Source organism: Nycticebus coucang, chromosome 15 (assembly GCF_027406575.1).
Source record: "Nycticebus coucang isolate mNycCou1 chromosome 15, mNycCou1.pri, whole genome shotgun sequence".
Lineage (NCBI taxonomy): Eukaryota > Metazoa > Chordata > Mammalia > Primates > Lorisidae > Nycticebus > Nycticebus coucang.
In genome coordinates, this window is record NC_069794.1 from 135,994 (window position 1) to 157,222 (window position 21,229).

The window sequence follows — 21,229 nt, forward strand, 5'->3', positions numbered from 1 at the left end:
TTCTTTTTTCTTTTTTGAGACAGAATCCCTACTATGTCATCCTCGGTAGAGTGCTGTGATGTCACAGCTCACAGCAACCTCAAACTCTTAGGTTTAAACAATTCTCTTGCCTCAGCCTCCCAAGTAGCTGCGACTACAGGCACCCACCAAAATGCCTGGCTATTTTTTTGTTGTAGTTGTTTAGCAGGCCCGGGCCGGGTTCCAACCTGCCAGCCTTGGTGTATGTGGCTGGCGCCCTAACCACTGAACTACAGGAGCCAAGCCGCCATCCCCATCTTCAAAGAAGAAAGTGAGAGAAATTAATTTTCTTAAGGAATTTCAGTCATAGAATTTGCATTAGAATTCTAGTCTGACTCCAAAGTTTATGCTCTTTCTCTTAAAGATCACTTTCTATTTTGTTTGCATAGAGGGAATTACAACCATTATTACATTTAGAGTATTTAAGTAATTCTTCACATATTAGACATTTTGCAAGACTTGATTAACAGTGTTAATCATGCATGATTGGGATGTACAGCTAACCTTAAGCTAAAACCATGGCAAATCCATATGTGAGCTAACTCATCCTGCCAGGACTCTGGTTCACAGTCACAGTTAGGGACCCCAATCTCATGTAAAGTTTCACATAATTTTACAACTGTTAACAAAAGAAGTCCTAAAAGTAAAAGGTTAATAGTGTAAATTTAAAAAGGAGACTTTCAATAAAGGAGACTTTATTCTCTTTTGTTTCATTATGTATTCTCATTTATCAATAAAATGAAAAACATATAAGCTCCCTGAGGACAAGACCTAAACCACTAATTTCTTTTATCTCTCCTCACAACATAAAAGCAAGTACTAAGGCAATTGAGCTGAATCTGTTGAAGAAACATTTATTTTTTTCACACTGCCTCAAAGTACTAATTACTGTACAAAACAGGTTCACTGCAGAGGGAGAAAGGGAATAAATCCATACCTCAGGTATCTTCTGGCATGTTCATTTTTATGACCAACCATGAGATAATAACATCCCACCGCAAACCAAGACACCTAAAAAGTTCAAAATTTACCATTACCAAAGACTGCTTAACCTTAAATTGGATCTCCAACACATGAGGCCAGAAAGAGGAAAAACTAGACTTTCCTATACCACATATTCTAGTTCAAGTTAGAAATTTCTCTGCACAGTCTATCTACTGAGGTCCTTGATGAGAAGAGGACAGATAACAACACAGCTTTCCCAAGGCAGCTTGGACAGTGGACAAGGCTTCTAAGGATATCCCAGTCAAAAGACTGTTCCCAGCAGAGCTTCTCCTCCTGCTCGCCCCTGCCTCTTCCCTGCCTTCTCGCCCAGTGCTGACTTGGTTTAGCTGCTTCTCTGGCTTTGGTTTCACAGTGGGCGAGAGTGTAGATTCTTGTCTGAGATGTAGAGTGCTTTTTTCTTTAAAGACACAGGTCCTCATTCCATTTTCCATTCCTGCTTCTCCACTCTGATCCACGATAGTCTGGATTCAGAGCAAAGTTCAGGAATTGTCTTAAACGTGCAATGTGAGAAAGCTATCCAGCACTGCTTACGAAAAGGGAGGCATGTGACTGTCATGGCAGTATTTTATATTTCTGTATGCTAAGTGTTTTAAAATGTCTACAATCAAAAAAATAAAAGGTTTTTGTTTTAAGTTACAAAAACACCTTCATGGACTGAAAAAGTTAATGCTGCTTTCTTATTATATTAAGCACTAAGAGATTTTGCTCCAACACTTTAAACTATTATTTGCTTGAACTTAAAATACTAAGTATTTTCTCAAAGATCAGCTAAGAAAACAACACTGTAAAAAAAGAGAGAGATTTATATTACTTACAGGATTACTAGGATATAAATCCACCAGCTTGTGAGAAAGATAGAAAAGTTCTACATTAGGGAAAAAGAAAAAAATACAATTATTCATATGAAATGCAATTTAAGCTATGATCTGGTTACAACTCTTCACAATCACAAAAATTCTGTTCTCATAGCAATGACTACATACTTTTATTTTCTGCTAGATACAAAATCCATTTAGCTGATGAAGTACAGAAATTCCACTGAGCAGACAGACCCAGTGCCAAACCCAAAGTGGACACTGAGCACTTGCCAAGTGGTTAGAAAGGTGGGTGAAACATGCAGTGAACAAGGTAGGGATAGATGCCACCCAGCAAAGCCCTTCCAGTGAGACAGAGGTTACTGAAAAGCACCTCACCTACCTTAGAAACTGATGCCTCCTATGCCATGGGCCCATAAGGGACCATCTTTACCACCCAAAGCCAATTTGGCTGACCAAACTTTCAAGTTTATCAAATCTTGAAAAATGTGTACATTCTAGCATTTCTGGATGACAGCAGCTGTAGAGTCTATATTTCCAACAAGCATTCACGAGATCCTCAGACCTCACTGCTAGAAAGCAGGGATCTGGAATGGGAGTGTGGGGCTTTTTCCTCCTAATAGAGTTCACTGTTCAATCAACATTCACAAATCAGTAGCCTCTGTATACACCAATAATAGCCAAGCAGAGAAGCAAATCAAGGACACAATACCCTTCACAGTAGCTTCAAAGAAAATAAAGTATCTAGTAATATACCTAACAAAAGAGGTGAAGAATCTCTACAAAAAGAACTATGAAATCTTAAGAAAAGAAATAGCAGAAGATATCAACAAATGGAAGAATACACCATGCCCCTGCTTGGGAAGAATCAACATTGTTAAAATGTTTATATTACTGGGCGGCGCCTGTGGCCCAAAGGAGTAGGGTGCTGGCCCCATATGCCGGAGGTGGTGGGTTCAAACCCACCCCTGGCCAGAAACTGCAAAATAAATAAATAAATAAAATGTTTATATTACCCAAAGCAATCTACAGATTCAATGCAATCCCCATTAAATTATCAACAGCATACTTTGAAGAACTGGAAAAAATAGTTCTTCATTTCATATGGAACCAGAAAAACCGCATATAGTGAAGACTATTCTTAGTAATAAAAATAAAGCCAGAGGCGTCACTCTACCAGACTTCAGGTTACAGTACAAGTCCACAGTGATCAAAATAGCATGGTGTTGGCACAAAAATAGAGATAGACATATGGAACCGAATAGAAAACCAAGAGATGATACTAGTCTCTCATCGCCATATGATCTTCAATAAACCAAACAAAAGCATACACTGGGGAAAAGAATCCCTATTCAATAAATGGTGTTGGGAGAACTGGAGAACTGGCTAACCACATGTAAAAGACTGAAACTTGACCTGCACCTTTCACCACTTAAAAAAATTGATTCAAGATGGATAAAAGATTTAAATCTAAGGCAGGAAATGATATAAATCCTAGAAGAAAATGTGGGAAAAACTCTTTGATGATGTCAAACTGGGGAAAGATTTTGTGAAGAAGACTTCAATGGCAATCGCAACAACAATAAAAATAAACAAATGGGACTTTTGTTTAATTAAACTGAAAAGCTTCTGCACAGCTAAGGACACAACGATTAAAGCAAACAGATAATAAAGTCAGCACATTGTACCCCATAAATGCATTAATGTACACAGATATGATTAAATAAAAAAAAACAGCTACAATATAAAAAAGTAATAAAATAAAGCAAATAGATAACCTTCAGAATGGGAAAAGATATTTGCATGTTACTAATCTGCAAAGGGCTGATAACTAGAATCTATAGAGAACTCAAATTAATCAACAAAAAAGACCCCACAATCCCATCTATCACTGGGCAAGAGACATGAAGAGAACATTTTCCTGAGGAAGACAGATGAATGGCTAACAAACATATGAAAAAATGCTCATCGTCCCTAATCATCAGAGAAATGCAAATCAAAACCACCCTAAGATATCACCCAACCCCAGTAAGATGAGCCCACGTCACAAATTCCCAAAGTTGCAGCTGCTGGTGTAGACGTGGAGAGAAGAGAACACCTTTATACTGTTGGTGGGACTGCAAATTAATACAGCCTCTATGGAAAGAAGTATGGAGAATCCTCAAAGAACTCAAATCAGACCTCTCATTTGATCCTGCAATCCCGCTACTAGGCATCTACCCATAAGGAAAAAAATCACTTTATCATAAAGACATTTGTACTATAATGTTTGTTGTAGCTCAATTTATCATTGCCAAGATGTGGAAACAACCTAAATGCCCATCAACTCAGGAATGAATTAACAAGCTGCGGTGTATGTATACCATGGAATACTATTCAACCATATGAAAAGATGGAGACTTTATATCCTTCGTATTAACCTGGATGGAGATGAAACACATTCTTCTGGGTGGCGCCTGTGGTTCAATGAGTAGGGTGCCAGCTCCATATACCAAGGGTGGCAGGTTTGAACCCGGCCCCAGTCAAACTGCAACAAAAAAATAGCCAGGGGTGGTGCCTGTGGCTCAAAGGAGTAGGGCGCTGGCCCCATATACCGGAGGTGGCAGGTTCAAACCCAGCCCCGGCCAAAAATTGCAAAAAAAAAAAAAAAAAAAAAATAGCCAGGCGTTGTGGCGGGCGCCTATAGTCCCAGCTATTCAGGAGGCTGAGGCAAGAGAATCGCCTAAGCCCAAGAGCTGGAGGTTGCTGTGAGCTGTGATATCACAGCACTCTACTGAGAGCAAGAAAGTGAGACTCTATCTCTTAAAAAAAAACAATACATCCTTCTTGTAAAGTATCACAAGAATGGAAAAGCAAGTATCCAATGTACTCAATAGTAATATGAAGCCAGTAGACAAACTAATACCCACATATGAGAAAAACTCAGTTCAATTCAAGTTGGGAGGGAAGAAAGATGGGTGTGCTCCCACTTAATGGGCACAGTTTGGGGGTGTATGGCACACCTCCTGGGGTAGGACTCAACTATAACAGGGACTATACCTAACAAATCCAAACATTGTAACCTAATTCTTTATACTCTCAAATTAACCTGAAATTAAAAAATAAAAATAAAAATAAAAAAAACTTTAAGGACAAATACAGCCTAAACACAATCAAATGTTTCTGAAATGTTAAAATATGAAAACCACAAAAAAAAAAAAAAGAGCTAACAGCTCTTACCATATAAGTTTTCTTATGGAATTTACAAAAAAAAAAGACAAAAAAGGCAGAACTAAAACCACCAATTTATTTATTTATTTATTTTATTAAATCATAACTGTATACAATGATATGATTATGGGGCATCATACACTCACTTCATAAACCATTTGACACATTTTTATCACAGTGGTTAACATAGCCTTTCCGGCGTTATCTCAGTTACTGTGCCAAAACATTTACATTCTACATTTACCAAGTTTCGCAAATACCCCTTAAAACCACCAATTTAAAGCTAACATGCCTAAAAGCACGTAGCATATTTGAGAAAAGTGATAAGGAAATAAATTGTTCTGTTGGAAAACAGACCATTCGCCACTTAAACATTTCCTCCCCATTTTTACCTTTATTGTAGAACTCATTATATTGTCACCTGCAATCTCAACTAGCCAGGATTTATGAGACAAAACTTCAAGAGTCACAGAAATTTGTTTTATCTGAGAAATTATTTTAATTAAAACAAATTCTTACCATTTGCTTTATTCAGCTCCACAAGCGTCCCTATATGTACAGGTAAACAATTGGCGTGGAAAGGATCTTTCTCCATTACTCTGAAAAAGTTAAAGCAACATATTACCACCCCAGAAACAGTCCAGGCAGGCATTCAGCATCACCAGCTATGCTTACGCAGTCACTATCCCTCACCAGCTGTTTACACGGTCACTACAGCTTTACTATAAGACTATGGGCTCTAGTGCTTTTTCTCTTTCTTCACTCTATTCTCTTTGGGTTAATGAAGGCAACAATTAGGTTATAAATGAAAGGAAAAATTCTGCTTTATTGGTAAGGATAAAAATAAACATTGCTATATATATTTACTTTATATCAACAGAATTGTAATACATAAAATAGGTGATCCAATTGTTTAAAAGGATCAAAACAATATGAAACATTAAATAGATCATAAGTATTTGCCAATTAAAATTTTTGTGATTTCAAGGATTTTAGATAACTTAGAAGATCCACACAGAACAGTGGATATAATTTAGCTAAAGGACAAGTTAAAATTACGTACATTGGAAAACTGCTGTATGCAGGACATGGCTTAGCTAATAAGAGTGGCAGACTTAAGCACCTAGTACCTAGAGGACTGTATTAGATGCTACCCTGTTTCCCCGAAAATAAGACAAGTGTCTTATTTTAAGGTGTGCTCCCAAAGATGCGCTAGGTCTTATTTTCAGGGGACGTCTTATCTTTTCTGTAAGTAGGTCTTATTTTCGGAGGATGTCTTATTTTCGGGGAAACAGGGTAATAAAGAATGAATTTTATAAAACTATGTACCAAAATAGTATTTTCAAACTTGTACATTATCAAGACTGGGAAGAGGAACATGTATATCCCTCCCAAGTTAGTGTCATAAACCCACAAATATGCATGCACCTATGTCTGCAAATTGTCCTTTTAAGACAGGAGCACCCTGCTCACTGCTCTACAAATGGTAAAGGTAATTTATCTAGTTTGAGATTACTCAGAGAGCAAGTCCATGAATTACTTAGGTAAGATGGATATTCCTACACAAAAATGAAGGTATACTTACACAGAAGTAAGCTTGTAGCACATTTTAAAATCACAGTTATAATAATGTCTCTCAGCTAAAGACACTACCACATCCAGATTCTCTTGCAAGCCATCTACAGACTCAGGGATGACAGTTTCACTAGGTTTATTATACTGAAACACAGAGAAATTTAAACATAAACTCAATGAACAATAACAAGTCAAAAGGCAGACTCAATTTGTTTGACCCAAATAATTAAAAACATTTACACATGAACATACATGAGCCTATGAAAACTTTTTTAACTTCAGATTTTATCAGTACTCCTATCAGTAAGTTTAATTTTCTTCTCAATTTTAGTACAGAAGTCCATGGTAGGAATTATTTCCTAAAGTAGAAGCTCAGATAGCATAAGAAAACAAAATCTTCATTTTCGTGTAACACCAGTCCATTTATTTCATTATTCAATTTTGTGGTATAAGGAGTTCTTGGGAGAAAAATAACTATATTCTTGCAAATGTGCTAAATTTTTTTTTAAAATTTAATAAAAAATATACAAGCCAAATTTAAGGAAAGAAATAAAGATATTTACATAAAACAAATGCTAACTGTGTATTCTTACTTACCTTTTTTAATTTGTTCTCAAATAGGAAACGTAGCAATTCTTGTTCTTCAGTACAGAGCTTGCTAAGTGGTAATGATTCAAGAAGTTCTTTTTCTTAAAAATGGTTGGAAAACATAAATTAATGTCCTCATAAAATTTACAAGGGAAAAAAATCAGCAACTAAAAATATTCTCCTATACTTCTTGGTCTAAGTAAATCAAACTCAAAAGAGAAAATCACAAGATCATAACGTGCTACAGAAAACAGTCACAAGGCTAGGTGTGGTGGCTCACACCTGTAATCCTAGCACTCTGGCAGGCTGAGGCTGAGGTGGACTGTCTTGAGCTCACAGGTTCTAGCCTAGTCCAAGCCAGAGCAACACCTCATCTCTAAAAAACAGCTGGGCACTGTGGTGGGCACCTGTAGTCCCAGCTACTCGGAAGGCTGAGGTAAGAGAATCGCTTGAGCCCAAGAGTTTCAGATTGCTCTGAGCTATGATGCCACAGCACTCTACCAAGTACCAAGGGCAACAAAGTGAGACTCTGTCTCAAAAAAAAAAAAAAAAAAAAAACAGCCGTCACAGTGGCCTCCAATTTCAGAAGAGGAGAATTATCTCCACTAGGGCCAGGAGGCCTCCAGGTGGGTCCTATCCTCAGCCATTAGCCCCAGTGCTACTGAATTCTGCATGGGTCACTCTGCTTTGTGGAGTGTCCTATGTATGACAGAATGTTTAGCAGGATCTCTGACCTCTACCCACTAGACACCAACAACCATGTTCCAACCTATTTAGCTGCCTCCATGTTGTGACACCAAAAATGTCTCCAGACATTCCTAAATGTACCTCAGTGGCAAAACCATCATGGTTGAGAACCACTGTACTAGGCTAAAATATGTTTGAGGCCAAGCAAGGGCAATGGATCACACATGTAATCCTAGCACTCTGGCAGGCCAAGATAGGAGGACTGCTTGAGCCTAGGAGTTCAAGACCAGCCTGGGCAAAAGAGTGAGATTCTGTCTCTACCAAAAAAAAAATTTAGCTGGGTGTGTGTTAGGATGCTCTTGAGGATACTGCAGCAGGAAGATCACTTGAGCCCAGGGACCGAGTTTGCAGTGAGCTATGATGATGCCACTACACTCTAGCCCAGACAACAGAGTGAGATTCTGTCTCAGAAAAATAAACACGTTTGAATCCCATTAATTCAACCACCCTGTTTTCTGTTTCTCCTATTTACTCACCTCCCATCACCATGAATGCCAACACATTTGGACAGTGGTTCTCAGTGGTCCCTGTGCTATGTTAGGACCACCAAGGAGTTTTAAGTTGTCTGATGACAAGGCCCCACCTGGAAGGTTCTAAATGAATGGATTTAACACTGTTGTTTTTTGTTTTGGGGGGTTTTCTTTGCAACAAAGTCTCACTTCGATGCCCATGCTGGAGTGCAATGGTGTCATCATAGCTTACGGCTACCTCAAACTCCTGTACCCACATGATCCTCCTGCTTCAGCCTCCCAGTAGCTGGGACTACAGGTGTACCATCATACCTGGCTAACTTTTTCTCTTTTTTTTGTAGAGACAGGTCTTGCTCTTGCTCAGAGTGATCTTGAACTTCTGGTTTCAAGCATTCCTCCCACCTCAGTCTCTTGGAGCACTAGGATCACAGGCATGAGCCATGGCACCTGGCCCACACTGAAATATTTAAAGATCCTCAGGGATTTAAAGCATGGGCAGGTTCAGAGTCACTGAACTGGATATTCAAATTTTGGTTTATACACGGATACTACTTCAGTCACATCCCAAAAGGATGGCTGCATCATAGTCCAATTCCTAAAAGATTTAAATAGCAAAAGGCACCACACAACAATGCATTTTGCAATGTGCTTCATATCTAATTTTAGTATATGTGCTGCTGAAACGAGCACTGTGCTTCATATCTAAAAACATTAAGAGTCAGTAAACCTATTTAAACCTGTACATAGCTTGATTCTATAGATGTCAGAGAAAAAAAAAATCCAAATATTAATTTTGCTAAACATAAGAACATCTGAGTTTCCAAACCTTCTTGTGCTGTCAACATATGGTGTGAAGTTAAAAGATCGAATGCTTCAAAACAGTAGACATCGAGCTTCAAAGCTTCTTTGTAGCTGTAAGTGGCTAAGGTTCGGTTATCTAGTGCGTCATAGATTTTTCCCCGTAGAAGACAAATAGAACTCTTAATCTGTTGAAAAAATGATAAGTCATACACTAATACTTTTAAACTTAATTTTTGATCAAAAATCATGTATTATAATGCTAAGAAGTTTTTCTTACTTCTAATAGGATTTGGTTCATCCCAATGTCAAGACATAAATTAACAGAAATACTAAAGTATAGCAAAGCTTCTTCAGTTTATCTTCACTGGGCTCCAACACATCTTTATAACTAATGTACACAGACCGCTACTAGGGTCATCATTTGCTTTGTCCAAAATAGTACAATGATTTAGAGACAGCAAAAGTGTGTATAAAATCCAAATAGACAGTTTGATAGGTAGACTCCAATGAATGGGTCCTAGAGAGCATTTGGAAGGCTGTAGTACAGCACAGCAGTCACAGTGCTCAGCAGCATAGCCTGCTGAAGCCAGGCAGACCTGAACCCAAACTCCAGCTCTGCCACTTACTCGTAACCTTGGACAAGTGATAAAAACCTCTCCTGGCGTCAGTTTCCTTTCCTCATCATACTACTATCCCACTTAGAGAACTCTGTGAGGGTTAGAGATACCATCTCCATGGTGCTAGCACACGTTAAGGTGCACAACAGACATCTCAGTACTACCATTAACAAGAGCATGTGGAAAAATGACTCACATTCCAGACGCTGAACCTCAAGAAACACATAACTGAATGTAAAGAGAACCCAGGTTTGGCTCAGCGCCCGTAGCACAGTGGTTACAGTGCCAGTCACATACACACAAAAGCTGGTTCAAACCCAGCCCAGGCCAGCTAAAAAACAATGACAACTGCAACAAAAATAATAGCCAGGCGTTGTGACAGGCACCTATAGTCCCAGCTACTTGGGAGGCTAAGGCAAGAGAATCGCTAGAGCCCAAGAGTTTGAGGTTGCTGTGAGCTGTGACACCACAGCACTATACCCAGGGTGACAGCTTGAGACTCTGTCTCAAAAAAAAAAAAAAAAAGATAATCCAGATTTGAGCAGCCACAGTTATTAAGGAAATGAAAGAGATTCAGAAATCAAAGTTTAGGACACATTGAACGTTATGAGAGAATCATATACCTAGGCAGAATCCTTTATTTTTTTTTTTATCTTTACATATACATATGTTTATTAGGTTTCCACTTTTTGCTTTCACAAAATTTAACAACAATAACAATGTTTAAGATAAGGACTAGAAACAAAAGCCTCGTAACCAACAAACAAAGATAAATACATTCAGAAAAGAAATCAGACGACTGCTGCAACGAAGTATTAAGCAATAATAATAGTAATGCAAAGAAAGTAACATTCATATTGTCAAATAAGAGTATGTCTATTATAGAATGCTTTGACACTGAGGTTCAGTGTGGAGTCATCAATTAACTTATTATTTTTTTTCCAAAGTCTCAAAAAATAGACAACTAATATTTATAAATAAAAATAAAAGATAATTTCAAAAAACAGATCATGCCAAATCTTAGAGACAATAGAAAAAGAAAAAATACTTCAAAACCATTCTACTTAATCTGGATACACCTGCTATTAAAATTGGAAAAAATATATTATTATAAAGGGGAAATTACAAACATAATTCATGCATAAATGAGATGCAGTATCCTGTATCCTAAACAACATATTAACAAGTTGAAGTAAAAATTAATGTTTAAGTAATGTACTTTAGTCAAAATCGAATCCAATTTATGTGAGAATTAGTCACTATTTTCTTTTTTTCCTTTTCCTTACCCTCACCCCCTCCCTCCTTCTCTGTCTGCTCTCCCCTTCCGCCATGCCCCACCATGTCATTGTCATTAATTGTCCTCATATCAAAGTTGAATATATAGGATTCATACTTCTCCATTCCTGTGATGCTTCACTAAGGATAATGTGTTCCACCTCCATCCAGGTTAGTACAAATGCTGCAAAATCTTTTTTAATGGCTGAATAATATTCCATGGTATACAAATACCACAGCTTGCCAATCCATTCCTGGGCTGAAGGGTATTTAGGCTGTTTCCTCATTTTAGCGATTTAGGCTAAATTGGGCTGCAAAAAACAGCCTAGTACAAGTATCTTTATAATAAGTTTTTTTTTTCCTTCTGGATGCCCAGTAATGGGATTGCAGGATCAAATGGGAGGTCTATGTTGAGTTCTTTGAGGTTTTTCCATACGTCCTTCCAAAAAGGTTGTATTAGTTTGCAGTCCCACCAACAGTGTTAAAATGTTCTTTTCTCGCCAGCATCAGCAGTTTTGAGATTTTGTGATATATAGGCCATTCTCGCTGGGGTTAGATGGTTATCTCAGGGTGGTTTTAATTTGCATTTCTCTAATAATTAGGGATGATGAGCATTTTTTCATGTGTTTGCTAGTCATTTGTCTGTCTTCTTTAGAGAAGGTTCTGTTCATCTCTCTTCCCCATTGATGTATGGGATTGTTGGTTTTTTTCTTGTGGATTAATTGAAGTTCTGCATAGATCCTAGTTATTAAGTTTTTGTTTGATTCAAAATATGCAAATACTCTTTCCCATTGGGTAGGTTGTCTTATTTGCTTTGGTTGTTGTCTCCTTGGCTGTACAGAAGCTTTTCAATTTAATTAAATCCCATTTGTTTATTGTTGCTGTTGTTGCTATTGCCATGGCAATCTTCTTCATAAAGTCTTTCCCTAGGCCGAAATCTTCCAGTGTTTTTCCTATTCTTTCTTTGAGGATTTTTATTGTTTCATGCCTTAAATTTAAGTCCTTTATCCATCTTGAATTGATTTTTGTGAGTGCAGAAAAGTGCAGGTCCAGTTTCAGTCTTTTACATGTAGATATCCAATTCTCCCAGCACCATTTATTAATTAGGGAGTCTTTCCCCAGTGGATGTTCTTGTTAGGTTTATTGAAGATTAGGTGGCTATAAGTTGCTGGTTTCATTTCCTGGTTTTCTCTTCAATTCCAAATGTCTATGTCTCTATTTTTGTGCCAGTACCATGCTGTCTTGACCACTTTGGCCTTGTAGTACAGCATAAAATCTGGTATGGTGATACCCCCGGCTTTGTTTTTATCACTAAGAACTGCCTTAGCTATATGGGTTTTTTTCTGGTTCCATACAAAACACAGAATCATTTTTTCCAAGTCTTGAAAATAGGATGGCGGTATTTTAATAGGGATGGCGTTGAATCGGTAAATTGCTCTGGGAAGTATAGACATTTTAACAATGTTGATTCTTCTCAGTCATGAGCATGGTATGTTCTTCCATTTGTTGAAGTCCTCTGCTATTTCCTTTCTTAAGGTTTCATAATTTTCTTTATAGAGGTCCTTCACCTCTTTTGTTAGGTATATTCCTAAGTATGTCATTTTCTTTGGGGCTATGGTGAAGAGAGTTGTGTCTTTAACCTCTCATCTTGGCTGTTGTTGTTATATACAAAAGCAACTGACTTGTGGACATTGATTTTATATCCTGAAACATTACTGTATTTTTCGATGACTTCCAAGAGTCTTGAGCTTGAGTCTTTAGGGTTCTCTAAGTATAAGATCATATCATCAGCAAAGAGGGAGAGTTTGACCTCCTCTGCTCTGATTTGGATGCCCTTTATTTTCTTGTCTTGTCTAATTGTATTGGCTAGAACTTCCAGGACTATGTTGAATAGTAATGGTGACAGAGGACAACCTTGTCTGGTTCTAGTTCTAAGAGGAAAAGCTTTCAGTTTTACTCCATTCAGTAAAATATTAGCTGTGGGTTTGTCATAGATAGCTTCAATCAGTTTAAGAAATGTGCCACCTATGCCTATGCTCTGCAGTGTTCTAGTTAGAAAAGGATGCTGGATTTTATCAAATACTTTTTCTGCATATATTGAGAGGATCATATAGTCTTTGTTTTTGCTTCTGTTAATATGGTGGATAACGTTAATGGACTTGGATATATTAAACCAGGCTTGCATCCCTGGGATGAAACCTACTTCATCACGATGTTTGACTTTTTGATGATGAGCTGTAATCTATTGGCTAGGATTTCGTTGAAAATGTTTGTATCTATATTCATTAGTGAAGTTGGTCTGAAATTCTCCTTTTTAGTTGGGTCTTTTCCTGGTTTTGATATCAGGGTGATGTTTGCTTTATAGAAAGTGTTGGGGAAGATTCCTTCCTCCTCAATTTTTTGGAATAATTTCTGCAGTATAGGAATAAGCTCTTCTTTGAAGGTTTGATAGCATTCTGGTGTGAAGCCATCCAGACCAGGGCATTTTCTTGTTCGGAGATTTTTTTATTGTTTCTTTGATCACAGTGCTTGAAATTGATCTGTTCAGGAGATTTATTTCATCTGGGCTAAGTCTAGGGAAAGGGTGTGATTCCAAATATTGATCCTTTTCCTTCACATTGTCAAATTTCTGGGCATAAAGTTTCTGGTAGGACTCAGAGATAATCTCTTGTATCTCTGTGGCATCCGCTGTTATTTCCCCTTTATCATTTCTGATTGAGGTTACTAGAGATTTTACTTTTTTGTTTCTAGTTAGTCTGGCCAAAGGTTGATCTATTTTATTTACTTTTTCAAAAAACCAACTCCTTGTTGGGCGGTGCCTGTGGCTCAGTGAGTAGGGCGCCGGCCCCATATGCCGAGGGTGGTGGGTTCAAACCCAGCCCCGGCCAAACTGCAACAAAAAAATAGCTGGGCGTTGTGGCGGGCGCCTGTAGTCCCAGCTGCTCGGGAGGCTGAGGCAAGAGAATTGCGTAAGCCCAAGAGTTCGAGGTTGCTGTGAGCCGTGTGACGCCACGGCACTCTACCCGAGGGCGGTACAGTGAGACTCTGTCTCTACAAAAAAAAAAAAAAAAAACCCAACTCCTTGTTTCATTAATTTTCTGAATGATTCTTTTGTTTTCAATTTCATTAATCTCTGATTTAATTTTGGATATTTCTTTTCTTCTGCTGGGTTTACGCTTAGATTGTTCTTTTTCCAATTCCATCAGATGGCTTGTGAGTTGTTGATACACTCTCTTTCTGTTTTTCGAATGTAGGCTTCTAAAGCAATAAATTTTCCTCTCAGGACTGCTTTTACTGTATCCCATAGGTTTTGGGACTCCTTTATTTTAATTAATTTTTTTTTTTTTTTGAGACAGAGTCTCACTTTATCACCCTTGTTAGAGTGCTATGACATCACAGCTCACAGCAACCTCCAACTCCTGGGTTTAGGCGATTGATTCTCTTGCCTCAGCCTCCGCAGTAGCTGGGACTACAGGCGCCTGCCACAACGCCTGGCTATTTTTTTTGTTGCAGTTTGGCCGGGGTTGGTATATGGGGCCAGCGCCCTACTCACTGAGCCACAGGCGCCGCCTTTTTTTTTTTTTTTTTTTGTAGAGACAGAGTCTCACTTTATGGCCCTTGGTAGAGTGCCATGGCCTCACACAGCTCACAGCAACCTCCAACTCCTGGGCTTAGGCGATTCTCTTGCCTCAGCCTCCCAAGTAGCTGGGACTACAGGCGCCCGCCACAACGCCCGGCTATTTTTTGGTTGCAGTTTGGCCGGGGCCGGGTTTGAACCCGCCACTTTTTTTTTTTTTTTTTTGAGACAGTCTCACTTTGTCACCCTGGGTAGAGTGCTATGGCATCATAGCTCACAGTAACCTCAGACTCCTGGCTCAAGTGATTCTCTTGCTTCAGCCTCTCAAATAGCTGGGACTACAGATGCCCACCACATGCCTGGCTATTTTTAGAGACAGGGTCTCATTCTTGCTCAGGCTGGTCTCGAAATGCTGAGCTGAAGTAATCCACCCACCCCGGCCTTCCAGAGTGCTAGGATTGCAGGCGTGAACAACTTTGCCCAGCCTCTATGAGTTGTTTTTAAAAAAGAAAATTCATAAGATAAATAGTAATGCATAGGAAATAAATTGTGCATTTCTTAAGAAATAATAAGAGGTTCCAAAATAATAATGATAGTATCAAACACACTCATAAATGCATTTCTTAGCAGGAAAAATTAATGTGCTTTTTCATAAATTAATGAAGGGTCAAAGAGAAAAGGAAGAAAAAAAAAAAAAAAAAAAAACACCTGGAAAGCAAAATATTCCTAACTTTATAAGGCAGAAAAGTATAGCAACCCTCACAAATATGTTATAAAGAACTGGGAAAATGGGGGAATTGGTGGGTCAACTAAGGAGCAGAGGATTCTATCTGAGTAATAAATATGTTCTAAATTTGATCATAATGAAGTATGCATGGCCCTGTGAACATACTAAAAGCCATTGAACTACACATTTTATTTTATTTTATTTTATTTTATTTTATTGTTGGGGATTCATTGAGAGTACAATAAGCCAGTTTACACTGATTGCAATTGTTAGGTAAAGTCCCTCTTGCAATCATGTCTTGCCCCCATAAAGTGAACTACACATTTTAAATGGGTAAATGCATGGTATGTGAATCGCACCTCAATGAACTGTTTAAAAAATAATAATAATAATCTATATTAGTGATCTGACTATGGGTATCGTTTATTAAGTTATCACACAATTTCTGCCAGCAAGGAATTTACAATTTCACAGAGAGATGAAGTACACAAACTGAAATATACAAAATAATATAACAAACAACACTGTACAGTAAATTAGTAATACCAAACTATTCCCTGGAAAGAAAAAAACCATCAAAGCTAATCAAGAAGGATTCTTAGGTAAGTCCAAAACACTATTGAATTACAGAAAGAAAGGGAAAAGTTATTTTACTGGTAGGGTGCAGTTTAGGCATCAAATATGAGAAAGAAGATCTCAAGTCAACCTTCTTAAGATGCAGGCAGTAAGATGTAACTACAGCTTCCAATTAATGGTTCTGCAATATCTCAGAATCCTTTTAGTATGTGGTAGGCAAATTAAGGTTGGCAACATAATTGTTTTTGGGTTTTTTCCGAGATAACTCTGTCACCCAGGGTAGAGTGCCGTGGCATCATAGCTCACCACAACTTCAAACTCCTGGGCTTAAATGATTCTCTTGCCTCAGCCTCCCAAGTAGCTGGGACTACAGGCACCTGCCATTAACACAGGCGAGAAACATAATTGTTTTGTTTTTGTTTTGAAACATAATTGTTTTAATAAGGTAATACTCAAGTAAAAGAAGACTATTTTTGCCATGTAATGTAGGCAATTCTTACCGCTGTTATTGAAGCATGCTAACAGTACTACTTACTGAGGACTGTGACATTTCCCAGTCATTGGAGGGGTCTTTCAGGCCACTTTCATCCTTTAAGTATTTTTCAAATAATCTTTTGTTGATTGGTTCCTCCATATCAAGAATATCAAGGGCCTGCTGGTGTTCTTTTGCAGCATACTATGTAGAAAACAGAAATACCACTGATCACCCATGACTTCTAACACAAAATAAACATATATACTCTAGATCTTTAAAGGGTAATAAATATTATATCCGTTACTTAAATTTTAAAATGTCTAAGGTAAAATTTTCTTCATGCATTCCCACTTTTAGTAAATGAAGAATCAGTATTTTACAGCAAACAGTAATAAAGAAAAGACATTTCCTTACAAAACACTTTACCACCCTGCCATGCTCTATCACTGAAATCCTCACATATAGAAGAGGGATGCATAATCAAAGTTTGCATCATCACACTTTCACCAAATTAAGAATGAAACTGAGAATATACTTACATGGCATCTAGCTGCAAGGTAACGACAGGCTTCATACAACTAGGAAGGAAATTAATACACATTAAAAGTACTCAAAATGAAACTTATCTTCACTTCAAAAGAAAACTGCAATAGAGTTATTTTCATAATTTCTCTTTTTACTCCTGCAGTTAAAAAGAAAATACAGTCTTTTAACACATATCCATCATGAAGCTACTGTTTATGAGGGACCAACGATTCAAAACAAAATCCTCAGGAAGATGCCTGAGGATGCCTCAGGAGGTTATAGTAGGGTGGCATAAACACAGCACAACTCAGTGAACACTGTAAAGGAAGGGTGTGAAAAGTACCAGGTGAAGAAAGAAACATCTACAGGGGAGCAGGAGTACAGAAGGGGCATGGCACTGGGGTGGGTGCTGGGCAGCACTCCCAGCACTAAGCGTGAACAACTGCTGCGTGTTGAGGAACTCACCACTCAACATAACTGGAGCGTGTGCTTGGGTATTGATGGTGGTGGATTAAATGTACACTGGAGAGAAATCACAGAGGGCTGCGGGTACCTACTGATGCATCTGATTTTATCCTGCAGGTAATGGAAAACCACTGAATGACTTTGTGGGTGATATACTCAAATCTGTGTTTTAGGAAAAAAGCACCCCAGATGAACTGGACACAGGAAAGGTGGGAAGAGAAAAATTGTTACTGGAGAAAAGAGACAAGAAGAGAAGTGATAATAGAATAAATAAGAAATTAAAGTTCTAACACATATAAGTGGCAAGGAAAAGGAAAGGAATACCTATGATTTCAGAGCTATTCAGAAAACAGAATTTTCAGAACGTAATGACTAGATATGGGAATGGCAGAGGAAGGAAAAAACAAAGTGACTTGAGATTAGGCATAAGACGTTTTCCCTTCACATTCAGTAAGAAAAATTTAATCCTTTTAAAAAGTTTTGACATGAATAGCACACTTAAAATACTAATCCAATGACATCTTTTATAGCTTTGAGGAGCTTTGAAGCCCACACAATCACTCACTTTGTCCAGTTTCCGTGACCGCAGTGCATGAGCTGCTCTGTGGTACTGTGCTGTCAGGTAAAGACACTGAGCCAGCCAATAGACATCTTGGGGCTCCTCTGAGGGGAAATTACACAGATGGTCAGAGGTATACAGTGGAATAGAAAGATTTCTGATGATTAATCAGGAAAAAAATTAGCATTTGTCACTTACCATGAGACAGTGAAGCTACTTTATCTGCCCAAAATAGAGCACTCTGATACTGTTGCTACACCAAAAAAAAAAAAGGTGGTAAGTGCTGTTATTTCAATAGTTTTAAACAGACATCTAATATAACTAGAATGCTTGATAATAAATCAACATCTCGATATAATAAGTTTTTACATGTAGTAGGGAGTCTGTCAAATATCTATCTTATACCTCAGCTAGGGTAAATTTTAACTCAATGGTACAATAAAAACATTATTATAAGATCTTTGTATAGAGAGTTCATGAGGGTAGTTTTTTAAAAAAAAACTCATACACTGCAAAAATGTTATCAGCAAGTATCTAAAACAGTAGATAATTCAAATGATCATTTTGCAATATCTAGTCATTAGCACTTCTTGTGCTGATTTTTGACACTTTTTTTTTGAGACAGAGTTTTATGTCGCCCATTCTGCCCTCAGTAGAGTGCTACGGCATCACAGCTCACAGAAACCTCAAACTCTTGGGCTTAAGCGATTCTCTTGCATCAGCCTCCCAAGTAGCTGGGAACAACAACCAGATATTTTTCTGTTGCAGTTGCCACTGTTGTTTAGCTGGCTGGGGCCAGGTTCGAACCCACCAGTCTGGGTGTATGTGGCCAGCACCCTACCCACTGAGCTACTGCAACACTCGATATTTGACACTTTCAATGAACTGTTCATGAATCCCAAAGTATGACTTAGTATTGTATTCAAATACCTCATATAATACAGCTGTACTTTTAACATTATTCAAATTTAAAAATACATGCATAGATATTAACTAAATCTCACTGACCATGGGAAAAAACTCACCTCCTCTAGCCAATTCTAACAAAAATGAAGCAGTTGACAATGGAAAGCCACACACAAGTTTACCATGACTAGCTGTAGTGCCTGTTCCAGGTCTCGGTCTTTCTACTATCTTTGGTCAGTTCCCCTGAATGCTCCCAGGAACACTCCTGCCACTGCAGGAAGAATGCTTACAGGAAGTTTACAAATATGCTTGATATAAGTGCTTGGAGCATGGAACCAGGCCTGTCACATTCCTCATTTCATCAAAGTGCCAAAAAAAAAAAAAAACTGGGGCGGCGCCTGTGGCTCAGTTGGTAAGGCGCCGGCCCCATATACCGAGGGTAGCGAGTTCAAACCCGGCCCCGGCTGAACTGCAACCAAAAAATAGCGGGGCGTTGTAGCGGGCGCCTGTAGTCCCAGCTACTCGGGAGGCTGAGGTAAGAGAATCGCTTAAGCCCAGGAGTTGGAGGTTGCTGTGAGCTGTGTGACGCCACGGCACTCTACCGAGGGCCATAAAGTGAGACTCTGTCTCTACAAAAACAAAACAAAAAAAAAAAAACTGATCAGGAAACCTTTAATTCAACTGACTTATGGTAAACAAAAATACAGCGCTCCAACACGCGGCTAACATTTGGCCATATCATTTAGCAGCCAATTCTGAATTACTTTGAATTAAACATGGCTTTTCCCTCCCTTCTACCTTTCCTAATTACTGGAAGACCAAGTATTTTAATAAAAACTAAATGACATCACACATGAAACTGACACTGACTGTGGAAGTCACTGCTTTCATTAAACACTTGTTATTCACACAAAGGTAGTGCAGGGGATGCAGATGTAGTTAATAAGTTTTATTAAATACTGACTTGAGACCACTTTAAGTGATTTTGTTCACTTAAATTCCGTCTAATAAGAACTACAACTAGCCAAATTCTAAGGCCGCCCTTCAACTTTCCTTTGAAAATTTCCTTTAACTTCCACCCCTAGCACTGCTCACTAAGCACCTGCTGTGCCAGGCGCGAGGCTGCAGCCGAACCGCTTAGGCCCGTGGGCGCCGCATCCTGCGTCGCGGCCTCGTCCCCAGGCCGCACTGGATGGCTTAGCCAGGACCTCGCTTCAGGGCGAGGCGGAGACAGTGACCGCCCCAGACCAAGGCCCGTACAGATGCATCATCACCAAGACCGGATCGCAGCTGCCCGAGTCCGCACAAACGGCCTCTGGCTCCCAACCCCCGGCAGGCGCCGCCCACCTGGTCAAGGTACTGTCGCACTCGCTTCCGCAGCCGCTCCAGGTTCATGGCCACGAGGGCCGGACCGTGGCCGCCTTCGGCCTCCCGCCGCCGCTCTCGCCGCCCGCACCCGCTTCCCGCCGCCGCCCCGCGCCCGCGCTCGCGCTGCCCGGGCCCCTTGCTTTCTGCCCCGCAGCCCGCTCCCCGCCCGGACCCGCCCGGACACCCCAAGTCGCCCCAGCTCTTCCGTTTCAGACATGCCCCACCCCGGAAGCCGCTGGCAAACGCGTTCCCCCTGGCGCGGGAAACGGGCGCGGGGCCGCAGGTTCCCAACCGATCTCTTTGCAGGTGGGTTCTGGCTGCCTTAGGGAAAGAATTCAGTCTCTGCTGGAGGAAAACAGAGGAAGCGTGAGAACGTGCGAGTATGCTAATGAGGGACTCGGGCCGGGTCAAGAGTCTGAGGGATCGCACAGGGTGTGAACTTGTTGGTAGAGTGATGCAGGACTGGGGTGGGTGTGCTCTGTGACCCGTTCAGGCATCTTGGATAGCAGCGAACAAGAGGGGGCAATGTAAAACTTGACAAAATTGCTCCAAAAAGGCAGATCTCTGGGAGGCTCACGTCTCACTGTCCTTGAGAAAATATACAGTAGTCACTAGTTGATCAACTTTGGCTTCGCCACTGCAGGATGTTGACAAGGGAGAGTCAGAGGAGATGCTCAGGCCTCAGCAAAGAAGGAAACTCACTGGGGCCCAGCTGCAGAACCAGCCCTGCAGCCTGGGCAAGGTCTCCTCCGCCTGCAAGGCAGGGCCAACGGGGACAGCACTCTGCACTGGGCACCTTCCTGCGAGCTTTCTCCTGCTTCGCCTCCTCTTTCTCCCCCAACCCTCCTCCTTGTCCCCTTCTCTCCTCTTCCCCTCTCCCTCCTCCTCTCCCTTCGTCTCCACCTCCTCTTTCCTTCCCTCTTCCCCTCC

The 21,229-nt window shown here is 39.7% G+C and overlaps 1 protein-coding gene across 2 annotated transcripts in view; it reads right to left on the reverse strand.

Annotated features, from left to right (window-relative positions):
* The window catches only part of CDC16 (cell division cycle 16), a 40,008-nt gene extending 19,495 nt beyond the window's left edge, over window positions 1–20,513 (reverse strand). Inside the window, exons 1-11 of one of the 2 annotated variants that reach the window (XM_053563287.1) lie at window positions 20,279–20,513; window positions 18,224–18,278; window positions 18,032–18,129; window positions 17,016–17,054; window positions 16,537–16,677; window positions 9,255–9,414; window positions 7,221–7,312; window positions 6,634–6,767; window positions 5,568–5,647; window positions 1,839–1,888; window positions 956–1,029 (exon numbers count right to left, since the gene is read on the reverse strand). In XM_053563287.1, the coding sequence (XP_053419262.1) occupies window positions 956–1,029; window positions 1,839–1,888; window positions 5,568–5,647; window positions 6,634–6,767; window positions 7,221–7,312; window positions 9,255–9,414; window positions 16,537–16,677; window positions 17,016–17,054; window positions 18,032–18,129; window positions 18,224–18,278; window positions 20,279–20,326 (971 nt within the window). In that variant the 5' untranslated portion in view covers window positions 20,327–20,513. The remainder of the gene's footprint in view (window positions 1–955; window positions 1,030–1,838; window positions 1,889–5,567; window positions 5,648–6,633; window positions 6,768–7,220; window positions 7,313–9,254; window positions 9,415–16,536; window positions 16,678–17,015; window positions 17,055–18,031; window positions 18,130–18,223; window positions 18,279–20,278) is intronic. The other variant, XM_053563286.1, reaches the window with a different exon arrangement.
* Between the last annotated feature and the right edge of the window lie 716 nt (window positions 20,514–21,229).